Raw genomic sequence first — 13591 nt, forward strand, 5'->3', positions numbered from 1 at the left:
TCTAATTCCATTTGAGCCTAGCTTTTTAGTATCAGTAGTTCATGGAATTCTTGAAATATTGTTCACGTTTAAGTATCGAAATGACAAGTTAGAAATAAATCATGGAATTATAAAGGATTTCATCAAGGCTTCCTTCCACAAACTGCTTGCCAACTTCTTCAGGATTCCTGAAGAAGGGCTCATGCCCGAAACGTCGATTCTCCTGCTCCTTGGATGCTGCCTGACCTGCTGCACTTTTCCAGCAACACATTTTCACCTCTAGCCTATCACTCTACCAAGTTAAAGTTTGAACAGCTTTGCCATGAGGCTGAGAGTTAATCTGGCATACTTCCACAATATTTATTCATCCCATACAATTCCACCTTGGCCAATCCCTCATTACTGACCCTTTGTGGATTATTTGTTTTAACTCTAACTATGTTCAATTCTATTCACTTGCAAGACAGCCAAGACCAAAGTTAGACAGCCATCTCAGTGGAGCCCAGCGTCGAGGGAAATGCTGAAACTCACCTCAGTTTGGATTCAAGGCCTCAAATCAGTTTTGCTCACCTTACTTACAATCTATTTTATGACACTGACCATTAAATGACCCACAGAAACATGAATTTCTCATTTTTTACACTTGTTACAAAAGAGATGTGTTTGAACTTATATTAACCTCTCCGTCATTTCATTTTTAAAGTAATTTCCTGCACTTGCAATGTTCTATAAATGGAACGTTGACGCTACTGGAGGCAATCCATGTTAAATGACCACATGGTCACTCTAGCGGAGGGGAAGGGAATTTGGAATATTTTAATGTCAAATTGGAAGGCAACTTCCCTGGACAAAATCCAGCACCGATGATGGAAAGAGTCAAAAGCCGTGGGGTTGGAAAAGCACAGCAGATCAGGTAGCATCCAAGGAGCTGGAGAATTAACTTTTTGGGCTAAAGCCCTTCATCGAGAATGTGGGAAGGGGGAAGGGGGCTGGGAGATAAATAGGAGGGTGGGAGTAGGGGTGGTGGTCAGATAGCTGGGAAGGTGATAGGTAGATGCAGGTGGGATGGGGGGGTGCGGATAGATGGGAAGAAAGATGAACGGGTAGGACAGTTCAAGAGGGTGGTGTCGAATTGGATGGTTGGATCTAGGATGAGGTGAGGGAAGGGGAGATGAGGAAACTAGTGAAGTCGATGTTGATGCCATGTGGTTGGAGGGTCCCAAGATGGAAGATGAAACATTCTTCCACCAGGTGGCAGGTGGCTTGGATTTGGTGATGGAGGAAGCCCAGGACTTGTATGTCCTTTGTGGACTGGGAGGAGGAGTTGAAGTGGTCGACCACAGGGAAGTGGGGTTTGGTGCATGCATCCCAGAGAGGTTCCCTGAAACATTCTCCAAGTTAGCGTCCTGTCTCCCCAGTGTAGAGGACACCACATGGAGAGCAATGGACACAGTAGATGAGGTGTTTGGATGTGCAGGAAAATCTCTGCTGGATATAGCATGATCCTTTGGGCCTTGGACGGAGGTGAGGGGAGAGGTGTGGGCACAGGTTTTACACCTCTTGCGGTAGCAAGGGAAGGTGCCGGGAGTGGAGGGTGGGTTGGTGGGGGCTGTGGACCTAACGAGAGAGTCACAGAGGGAATGGTCTCTGTGAAATGCTGACAGGAGTGGAGAGGGAAATATATTTCTGCTGATGGGGTCTGATTGTAGGTGGTGGAAATGGCAGAGAATAATGCGCTATATCTGGAGATTAGTGGGATAGATGGTGAGGACAAGGGAACTTCTATCCTTGTTGTGTTTGGAGGGGTGGGGGGGGTTCAAGGGCGGAACTGTGGGAAGTCGAGGAGATGCACTAGAGAGCATCATTGACCATGTGGGAAGGGAAATTGCAGTCCTTGAAATCGGAGGTCATCTGGGATATTCTGGAGTGGAATTGCTAGGAGCAGATACAGCAGAGACATAGGAATTAGGAGTAAGGGATAGCATTTTTATAGGAGGCAGGTTGGGAGGAGATGTAGTCCAGGTAACTGGGAATTAATGGATTTGAAGTAGGTGTCTGTGTTGAGTTTGTCGCTGGAGATGGAGACGGAGAGGTCCAGGAAAGGGATGGAGATGTCCAAGATGCTCTAGGTGAACTTGAGGTCAGGGTGAAAGGTGTTTGTGAGTGTTCAATCTCCTCATGGGAGCATGAGATGGTACCGATATAGTCATCAATGTAGCAGAGGAAAAGGTGCCAGTGTAACTGAGGAAGATGGACGGTTCAATGTATCCAACAAAGTGGCTGGCATAGCTGGAGCCCACGCGGGTGACCATGGATACCCCTTTGGTCTGAAGGAAGTTGGAGGATTCGAAGGAAAAGTTGTTGAGGGTGAGGACCAGTTCTGCCAATCAAATGACTGTGTCAGTGGAAGGCTCCTGATTGGGTCAGCTGGAGAGGAAGAAACTGAGGTCTTGGAGGCCTTTGTCATGGTGGATGGATGTGTACAAGATGGAAAAAATAAGCACAAACATGGGAGAAAGGTTTGATGCCGCAATGCGTATGGAATTCATTGACCTGGGAGTGTAGAGGGATGAAAGTTAGACTTTTACTGAGGACTGATCATTCGTCCTCAGTGAGGGGGGGGGTCTGGGGGATGGTAAAACCCAGCAAGTCTGGGGGCTAGGACTGGGCGGAGAGTTGGAGTTGGGAGTGGGGAGACAGACTGTCTTTGGAGTGAGTGTAGTCATGGTATCATTGGTGATGTCACCAAAGGAAGTGATGTAAACCAGGGTGGTCAGGGGAACAGAAGTGGTGCGTTTGGTGACATCTGTGGGAGCAGAAGTAACGTTGCATGCGACAATCGCAGAAGCAGTGTCTTTGGCTGCGGCAGTGGAGGTGACATGGTCGGTGGGGCTGGGTTAGGTGATGTCAGTGGGGGGCAGAAGTGACACATTCAGCGGTAACTGGGGGGGGGACTGTTTGTTGGCGGTGTTCTGGTGAATGACGTCAGTGGGGGTGGAAGTGGCGCAGGTGGTGGCAACCATGGGGGTAGAATTGACGTGATGGGCAGCCTTTGCAGAGGTTTTGGCGGCAGAGGTTATGGAGGTGTTTGCAGAGACAGTGGTCCTGGAGGCAAACATGGAGGTGGGATGGTGAATGGGGGTCATGGTCCGTGGTGTGACGGGGGGGCAAAAGTGACATCATCATTTGTAGCTTTGGTGGTGGCTGTAGCGGTCATGTGGATAATGGCTTCCAACCTGTTCCAGAGGCCGGGAGAAGGGTCTGGAGGGGTCAAGGAATCCTGGGTTTGGAGGTAGGTACATGAGAGTTTGGTGTACTTATGTTCCTTGATGACCAATAAGCTGGAGAGAAAATGTTTGTTGAGTGTATGGATCCTTATCAGGATGAAGAATAGCAGAGGTCTGTTGGAGGTCTGGGAGAGTGTGGCCCTGAACTGGGTCAGGGCTGACTGCAGGGAGAGTAGGTGCCGACACATGGCTGTGAGTGTGGAGTGGAGGATCCAGAGGGACAACTTGTTTCTGGAGGCTTTGGATTTGTTGTAGGTACTGGCTGTCCTTGTCAGGTCCAAATTATAACAGCCTGAATGTAGTCTGGGGTTCATGCAGGATATGTTGATTGCATAGACACATGCTGAGGATGGAGACGAGGCTGTAACAGTGAGTCTGCTTCAGGACATGGCTGAAGAGCTTCAGGGCAGAGGAGACTATCCGGGGAGTGAGAGAGAGAGACTCACTGAGATCATTGTGGAGGGAGGAGAATCTCTTCAAGGGAGACATGGTGGAAAGTCTTGCCAATTTCCCTCCATTTTAATTGATTTCTTTTTCAATATTCAAATAAAACTACAGAATTCGGAAATTGTATTGATCTCCTATACAATTTAGGGGAGTCTACTTAATTTATTCAACCTGCCGCAACTAATAAAGAAGACTCAGGAAATTCCAGTTTAATTCTAAGATATCGCATTGTGATTCACCCTAACCCTATGATACTTGTTCTACAAAACATACCTTCAGTCCCACATTGTTGCTAACGTACAATAGACAGGATTTCATCATCTATTAAACCTTTACGTTTCCGTTCCTTCCTCAAACCATCCTCAGCTGCAATGAAGCACTCTCCTCTGAAACATGGGTTCACACAGTCCCAGTCCAGAGACTGGTAAACAGAGTTACTCTGCAGTACTATAAAGAAAGGGTGCCATGCTGTTGAAATTGAAACATCTCAGATAAAACTTCACAATTCTACAGCAAGAGAAGGCAATTTCCAACGGAGTTCACTGAATAACGACCAAGAATTAGGATTCATTTTCCAATATCTATCGTACCCTCCCTTTCCCATCCACAAATGGCAAATCTCTCAGCTGTTCAAACTAGGTTAAGCATCAACCATTGCTACAAATCCCTTATAAATCCAGAAACTAATCAACTACAGGAGGCTGTAGGTTGACTTACCCTCAGTGATCCTCGCTCACAGTATTCAATTACTTTATATATACCAAAGTCAAACTTTACTGTTCCATAGAATTTCGTCAAATTGTAATAATCAATTTGCAGTAGCTGAAAGAGAAATACTTTCATTTAGAATCATGTATTAGGCTGTTTAATAATCATAGAATGATACAACACATACAGGAGACCATTTTTCCCATCATCCTTATACTCTGTTTTTCAATTGGTTCCTGTCCATTCACCATTATCCTCCAACTGTTGACACAAAGTAATTGTCCAATTTCCTATTGCAAGTCGCAGGTAGACAGGATAGTAAAGAAGGCATTTGGTACGTTTGCCTTTATTGGTCAGTACATTGAGTATAGGAGTTGGGAGGTCACATTGCTGCAGTACTGGACATTGGTTAGTCACTTTTGGAATACTGCATTCAATTCTGCTCACCCTGCTAGAGGAAAGATGTTGTGAAACTTGAAAGAGTGCAGAAAGGATTTACAAGAATTGGAGGGTTTCAGCTATTTTCCCTGGAGTGTCAGAAGCTAAGAGGTGACCTTATAGAAGTGCATAAAATCATGAGGGGTGAACAGCCAAGGTCTTTTCCAAGGGCAGGCCTGTCCAAAACTAGATGGCATAGTTTAAGGTGAGAGAAAAAATATTTAAGAGGGGCAACTTTTTCATGCAGAGGGTGCTGCATGTATGGAACAAGCACCTGAGGAATGTGGTGGAGGCTAGTACAATTATAGCATTTAAAAGGCAGCTGTATGGATACATAAATAGGAAGGGTTTAGAGCAATATGGGCCAAATGCTGGCTAATGGGACAATATTAATTTAGGATCTCTGGTCAGTATGGGCGAGTTGGACTGAAGGGTCTGATCCATACTGTACATCTCTAATGAATTTGTTTTCACTGCTCTTTCAAACAGACCACGTAGAGTCATAGTCATAGAGATGTACAACATGGAAACAGACCCTTCGGTCCAACCCGTCCATGTTGCTGCGTAAAAAGATTATGGTTCTCCACCTTGAACTATCAGATCCAAAATCACATACATTTTAATTGACTTGTCCTGCTATCTTTGAAAGCTCTGAAACCTCACAACAATATGTAATTATATAGCACCTTTAAAGTAGTGGAACATCCCAAGGCTCTTTAAGATGATTATGTGAAGGGAACACTGAGAGTCACTCTGAACTATTTTGTTCAGTTAAACAAATAGAGTCCAGCTGGGTTTTACTGCAATTTTCTTTCGTCCTGATGAAGTTAGCACTTCTTACTTGCACTCTTAGGAGGTCTTGTATGCATGGATAATGAGCCTAACTCTGAGCAGAATTTAAAGAGAAATTGCTTTAAAAATCAGCAGATTTGGCACCTACTGTGAAGAGAAAGCAGAGTTAACATTCTGAAGAGTCACTAAATCCGAAAAGTCAACTCCGTTTTCTCTCTTGCTGAGTTTTTCCACCAATTTCTGATTCCCAGCATCTGCAGTTCTTTCCATTTGTTTGTTTCTGAGCATAAGTTCCAAGTTTGAATCCCACTCGAGTACTCGATAATTAAGGAAGATGTAAGCATTCGTCGTTTAGACATTGTATTTGAGTTTCAACCTGAAACTCCTTCCAACACAAGTCAATGCCAGGTGATAAGAGAAGGAAAGATTCCTGATCCACAAGGGGAAATAAACTGGAGCCTGAAATCTCATTATCCACAGCTCCAGATCACAATATGCATAATTTGCCACTTATGCAAGCTCCCTTAATGATGTGTAACATACAACATCATACAATCACACACTTGAACCTCCTGTAGTTATAATTATTTTTAATCAATCTATTTGGACATGATAATGACACATCTCGGGAGCAGTTGTGACTTCAATCTAGACACCTGGGTCTAGGAATGAACTGAGTGAGGTGGTGGTGGTGACTGGTACAACTACAACCTTCAAAAGGCATCTGGATAGATATATGAATAGGAAGGGTCTAGACAGAAGTGGGCCAAATGCCGGCAAATGGGATTAGATTCATTTCGGATCTAGTCAGAATGGACAAGTTGTACTGAAGCGTCTGTTTCCATGTTGTATAACTGGATGACTCTAAGTTGGGACACGACCACTGAAATATAAGACCCTCATCTGTTAATTGTATAAATTGAGGACAAGGATAAGAGGTGGAGTGCATTCAATATTTGAGCACATTCAAAAGAGACACATATTGGCACTTGGATGGTGAATAGGGTAAGGAGCTCTAACAAGCTTGGGAAACAGGCAGACTGCATTTTGTAGTGTCTTAGGGGACCCCTTCATGCTGTTGTTCAAAATGTAGGCAATTGTTAATTGAAAGATGCTGCTCTTCCAATCAAAGGCTGTTCTCTCCTGTGTTTCCTACGAACATTTTCACTTCGTTGGGTCATCACTGATAGCACTGTGGGTATATGTACACCAAATGGACTGCATTGTAGCAGTTCAAGAAGGCAGCTCACCACTACCATCTCAAAGGCTTGTGTGTGTGTGTGTTCACGTCTGTGTGTGAGATACTCTGTGTACTAAACTGTCATTGTGTATTCAGGTAGAAAATATTGTTTTCAGTGTGATGGGTGGAGGGCAAAAAAACTAGGGGAAATAGTTCAATGGTCCTAATACAAATGTTCAATGGGGTGTTCTTTTCTTTCAAGAATTTTAAAGTTCTCTGATCCTTTCCTTAAGATTTCTTCACCTGGCCCTACACTGTCCTCTGGAACATCTGGATAACAAGGACACATACGTCAGGCTCCTATTTATTGATCTTAATTCCATCTTCAACACCATCATTTTAACCAACCTCATCTCCAAATTCTAAGACCTAAGACTCTGCTCCCGCCTCTGCATTTGGATCCTTAACTTCCTGACCCGCAGACCGCAATCAGTAAGGGTAGATGACAAAATCTCCTCCACAATGATCCTTAAACCTGGTATCCTGCAAGGCTGCATACCCCTCAGCACCTTACTACACTGCTGATATACTCAAGACTGTGTGGCCAAAGTTAGCACTAACTCAATTTTCAAATTTGCTGGTGACACCACCATAATGAGTAGGATCTCAAATAACAATGAGGCAGAGTCTAGGAAAGAGCTAGACAGCTTAATGGTGTGGTTCAAAGACAACAATCTCCCCCCTCAATGTCAGCAAAATGAAGGAGCTGGTCATCAACTTCAGGAAAGTGGAGTGGATGGCACGCCCCTGTCTGTATCAGTGGGGCTGAAGTGGAGGTGGTCAAGAGCTTTAATAGCTTGGAGTAAATATCACCAACAATCTATCCTGGTCCATCCTCATCAATGCTCGTCAAGAAAATATGCAAAAACCTCTACTTTCTCAAAAGGCTAAGGAAATTCGGCATGTCCACAATGACTCTTACCAATGTTTATAGATGCACCACAGAAAGCAACCTAAGCAGATGCATCACAGCTTGGTATAGCAACTGTTCTGACCAAGATCATAAGAAATTACAAAGGGTTGTGAACGCAGTCTAGTCCGTCATGAAAACCAACATTCCTTCTACTGACTGCTGCCTCAGAAAAGTTGCCAACTTAATCAAATACCCGTCTCACCTTGGTTATACTCTCTTTCACCCAATTCCATTGAGCAGAAGATACAAAAGTTTGAAAACACGTACCAACAGACTTAAGTACAGCTTATTTCCCTCTGTTATCAGACTTATGAACAGAGCTCTCATATATTAGAGTTGGTCTTTCTCTGGACCATCTCTGTAGCTGTAACACTAAATTCTGCATTCTGTTGTATTATCCTGATGTACTTATATAAAGTATGATTTGTCTGGTTACCATGCAAAATAATACTTTTCACTATACCTTAGTACATGACAATAATAAATCAAATCAAAATTAAATCGTTTCTTTACAAAAGGCACAGAGCAACTGGTTCACAAGTTATAAAATCTCTGACTTATTAGTTAAAAGCACAGGTTCTAGCAGCTGGTGGGAGAAAATAAATTGGCTTTCTTCAGTCATGAGATGTTTACCTAGAGAGCACAAGAGACACATCTTCTACCCTTTCAGCGACCTGAAGGCTTCTGCCAGTATCGTTCACATCCACAAGATGTTCAGTTATATAGTAGCAAACCAGCCAGTGGTTGTCAGGCTGATGGCCTTTGGCACCTCCAATTGGTTACAAATTTCTAAACCAGTCAGTTTCTTTTTGTCAGCTGAATCTCACTTTGTATCTACATCCCAGATCCATGCAGTCTCCTTTTACACCTTTCTTTACAACTTGCAAAGCAACAGTATTAACATGACTTACAATGAGTTTCAGCAACTTGAGTGAGTACTACAATTCCTTCCTCAATTCTCTGCTGTAAGACAATCCTTTTCCCAATTCAGTCCACAATCAAACATAAAGTAGAATGAGAAGATGCAATCTTTATACTGTTCTGTATCTGATATTAAGACATAGGTTCATTGGAAAGGGCCCTAAGAAGGAACGACACTAATGATGGGTTACCTGTCAGTTTGGTTCTTGAATACGTTTACAAATGTGCACTTGAATTTATAATGATGTATCAGAGCTGAGCTGTAGAGAGTCGCTTGAGAAAACTTGACAAGACCCACTGGCTAAATATCGTCGATGAAACTTACCAGATTGTCACTTAGCCAATTTCTGGTAAAATGTAGCCCATTATCTGAAATGGAAAAGGCAGGGGAGAGTGGCACTATGTGAATTGTGCCTCCAGCATTATGCTGGCACAGGCATGGTGGGCTAATAGCCTCCCTCTCTGCTATTACCGTTCTACGATTCTACGAACCAGTAACACTAAAACAGATAATTGATCGTTAGCTCATTTCTGTTTGTATGTCTTGCTGTGACCACATTAGATGTCACACATTATAAAAATGAATAAATACTTGATTGTTTATAAATCATCTTGTGATATCATGAAAGATGCTATAGAAATATAAATCTTTACTCTTTTCTATTTCAGCATTAGTTCCAAGTATTATTCATCTGCTTTGAACTAGTGAGAGTGGAGTTACCTTATTGAGTTCCATCTTTTGCATCACAGTGAAGTTCCCATCTTTGTGTTTCAGCTCCTTCAAGACAACAATCTGAGCAAAGGGAAAGGAAAACATGGTTTTATCCAGATCCCACATCAGCATGGATTTTAGGCTGGCAAGCCAAGTACTCTGAGAGGAAAGTTTGGTTTCATGCCTACTCCGAGGAAGTTGTTCAGACCCTTCACCTAACACTATGGGCAATTTAGCATGGCCAATTCACCTAACCTGAGAGGAAACCGGAGCATCCAGAGCAAACCCACGCAGACACGAGGAGAATGTGCAAACTCCACACAGACATTTGCATGAGGTTGTTGCTAGGTACATCTTGTGAACATTATCAAACAGAATTTGATATTTAGCCACATAGGGAGATATCCAGAAAGATGCCCACAAGTTTGTTAGGAGATGTATTTAAAGGAGCACTTCAAAGGATGAGGGGGATATAAAGGTGGAGAGGTTTAAAATGTGACAATGATTTTGCTTTAACAAGGTTAGGTTGTCCTTGTTTTTTTCAAAAGGGGTCATAAAGGCAGAGTTTCTGATATGACTGGAAATATCTACATTACCATGTTTTTAAGTCTTTCTTTTTAAACACTTGCATTATGAAAAAGGAGTGGTCAGTTCAGGGTTTGGTTTGGTTTGGTTTGGTTTTAGCAAGCGGTCAATTTTTCAGGCTGCTGCTCAAAGGAACAGCCCAGTGCTGATCCTCTCTCTCTCTCTCTCTGACATCTCTACAGTTGGAACCTATGTTTGATTTTATCTTTTTTGCCAAGGGGTGTATTACGGGATTAAACAGGAAATTGGAACAGCTCTTTGTTAAGTTGTGTTTTCGTGTCAGTTGGGGTTTCAAATAGTTCTGTTACTCTAAACTTGGTTTTCTTTTGTTCATGCGTAAATAAAGTCGGTTTTGTTTAAAACTGACTGGTTGGCCAGCTGCATCACTCCCGGAATATCCACTCTACACCTACTTAAAACAACTAGAAAGTTAGGGTCTGGGCTACCTTCTTGAAATGTTTTAAAGGGGGCTGGTCCATAACAACGAAGGAGATGTAAAGTGGGAATTCCAGCAGTTCAGGCTTGGGCAGTTGAAGGTTGCCAATATTTGAGACTCGACGTTGGAGGAATATTGCTATCTCGAAAGGGAGATGATAGCATAAGGAGGGGCAAGGCCACAGATGAATTTGAAATCAGATGAGAAGTTTAAAATCAAGGTATAATACCTTTTTGTCATATTTTGCTCTCCATAAAGGCACCAGATTTTCTTTTCTCTTGTCCTCTTCGATCTTGAGATGGAAGACAGAGTGGATTAGACACAGATAGAGTGGAGGGCGTCTGTGATTTTTTTTACTGATAGATATGATTCTTTGATGACAAATGTCAAGACAATTCCAGAACATCCAGTTGTCCCTGAGAAATGTCAACTTCCTTTTATATTTTATCACAAGTTCAGAAAGAGAAAAGGCTGCATATCCACAATGAGGCAAAGGTGAGGACTGCAGATGCTGGAGATCAGAGCACAGCAGGTCAGGCAGCATCCGAGGAGCAGGAAAGGTGACATTTCGGGCAGGAGCCCTTCATCAGGATTCATTTCCTGATGAAGGGCTCCTGCCCAAAACATTGATGTTCCTGCTCCTCGGGTGCTGCCTGACCTGCTGTGCTTTTCCAACACCATTCCAATCTTGCCTCTGATATCCACAATCAGGTTCATTCCTTATGTTGAACCTGCTACCAGCATAGACCTGGATGCAGGCAGATGCCTTTTAAAAGCCCAAAAGGGACAAACAAAGCAAAGGTATTTTGTTTGGCCCATTATTGCCTGTGATGGTTCTTTGAAAGAGCTTTCAAGTTAGTCCATGCCTTCTTTTGCTAAAATACTATATTTCTTGCCTCTTTCAAATATGTATGGATTTACATTTTGAACCTTTGAGTTGAATCTGCTTTCATTGACTATTCAGGCAGTTATGAACATACACATTAGGAGCAGGATAGCGTATTTTGTCCTTTGAACATGTTCTGCTACTTTGTAAGATTATAGCTGATTTGATTGTGGGTGCGGCCTTAACTTTCCTGCCTACACCTGATACCATTTGACTCTCTTGTGAGTTAAGAGTGTTTCCTTGCAAATATTCAATGATCTGTCACCACTGTTTTCTAGGTATAAGAATTCCAGACTCACAGCTCCATAAGAGAAAAAAAAATTCTCTCTAATAATGAGAAATTTTATTTTTAATACTATGTCCCCTAGTTCTAGTATGTCAAGAAGAAATATCCTTTCAGAATCCACCCTCAGGATCTTATGTTTCACTAAGATTAGATTAGATTCCCTACAGTGTGGAAACAGGCCCTTCGGCCCAACCAGTCCACACCAACCCTCTGAAGAGTAACCCACCCAGACCCATTTCCCTCTGACTAACGCACCTATCAGTGAGCTGCCTTCTTGAACTGCCATTAATTATTCCCATCTCATTGGGGTCCATCCATTTTCAATGGTGCTGTTCGTGGAGTAAAAAGTAGCCAGAAAAAAAAAGCGTAAATGATCTGCGTCACATATGTTGAGGTCTTAAACTTTGTTATCGAGTCACACAACATGGAAACAGACCTCCTGTCCAACAGGAAGCCATTCAGTTCAGAGGAAGCTAGGGATGGACAACATAATGGCCACATCCCATTATGACTCATCCCACATCCCAAAAGAACAAAACAAAATGCTTAGATCAAACCTAGCCTTTAATAGCCTGTACAGTTTGGAAGGCTTATTGAAAAGAAGGCTGAAGAAGGGCTTATGCCCGAAACGTCGATTCTCCTGCTCCTCGGATGCTGCCTGGCCTGCTGTGTTTTCCCAGCACCACATTTTTCAACTTATTGAAAAGATGCCCAATATAAGCCTTGCCAGCCCCTGTTCATGCTTGCTACTGTTTCTGGTTAGATTTACCTTCAGGTTGATGCTGACTTTTTCATCTCCCTCCAGTGGGATGATTTGGTCACTAGAAATATGTGACCATTTCTTTCGGTACATTTCCCGTTCCTTTCTGTACTTCCTGTTGGCAAAGCATTTGGCAAATTAAAAGAATTAATGTGCACCTATAAGCTTATCCTGAAAAACAGCAGAGAAATGCAAAATTAGTGGAATTCAGGATCAAGTGAAGATATGGGAGCAACTAAACCATCATTTAAATTGAACAGAGTCTTAAATACAGTGTGGATATCCGAGATACTGTATTTATCATCCTGTGGCAGAAGGTAGATAAAAACAGTGGGAAAGGAGGGCTCCAAACAAAATGGTGGAACATTATAATTAGTCATTTAATAGATCAGGAGAAAGACAGCATGAAAATGTTTAACTTCAAGAGTTCAAAGGGATGAGTGAGGGACAAGGACTGACTGTCACAATCAGCACCTCATTTACAGGGCTACAGGCTGGATTTAAATGTTTCCTGTTGGCTGGTTTAAAGGTGGAAATGTGTTGCTGGAAAAGCGCAGCAGGTCAGGCAGCATCCAAGGAGCAGGAGAATCGACGTTTCGGGCATGAGCCCTTCTTCAGGAATGAGGAGAGTGTGCCCACTCTCCTCATTCCTGAAGAAGGGCTCATGCCCGAAACGTCGATTCTCCTGCTCCTTGGATGCTGCCTGACCTGCTGCGCTTTTCCAGCAACACATTTTTAGCTCTGATCTCCAGCATCTGCAGTCCTCACTTTCTCCTGGTTTAAAAGTGGGGAAGGCACATGTTCACATCAACATACTCATCTGTTCCAGGTGCAATTTTTACTTGCAGCCATCCTTTTGTAGCCCAGTTGAGACCCTTAAAGCTGATTAACTGAAAGGCCTCACCACACTGCCACTGGGATGTAACCAGTGGTGGGAGAAGTCCAAGCCAAATAGGCAGCCCAGTTGCTTTACCCGCACAGACTCATGGAAGGTGGTGGGGGCTCTTCTTAACAGGCTCTCCGGTAACCCACAACCATTTTCTGGCTGTCAATCCATCCCTCCACAGCTAATTTTCAGTGGCACTGCCAGTACCAGAGGCATCTGGTTACAGGGCAGCGTGGTGGCTCAGTGGTTAGCACTGCTGCCTCACAGTGCTAAGGACCAGGGTTTGATTTCACCCTCGGGCAACTGTCTGTGTGG

At 43.2% G+C, this 13591-nt stretch overlaps 1 protein-coding gene across 1 annotated transcript in view; it reads right to left on the bottom strand.

Moving 5' to 3' along the window:
* The window catches only part of LOC132831229 (guanylyl cyclase C-like), a 124787-nt gene that overhangs the window by 39425 nt on the left and 71771 nt on the right, over positions 1 to 13591 (bottom strand). The window contains exons 11-14 of the mRNA XM_060849240.1: positions 12400 to 12505; positions 10688 to 10750; positions 9447 to 9518; positions 4431 to 4535 (exon numbers count right to left, since the gene is read on the bottom strand). Of these exons, the coding sequence (XP_060705223.1) occupies positions 4431 to 4535; positions 9447 to 9518; positions 10688 to 10750; positions 12400 to 12505 (346 nt within the window). The remainder of the gene's footprint in view (positions 1 to 4430; positions 4536 to 9446; positions 9519 to 10687; positions 10751 to 12399; positions 12506 to 13591) is intronic.

This window comes from Hemiscyllium ocellatum, chromosome 33 (assembly GCF_020745735.1).
Source record: "Hemiscyllium ocellatum isolate sHemOce1 chromosome 33, sHemOce1.pat.X.cur, whole genome shotgun sequence".
Taxonomy (NCBI): Eukaryota; Metazoa; Chordata; class Chondrichthyes; order Orectolobiformes; family Hemiscylliidae; genus Hemiscyllium; species Hemiscyllium ocellatum.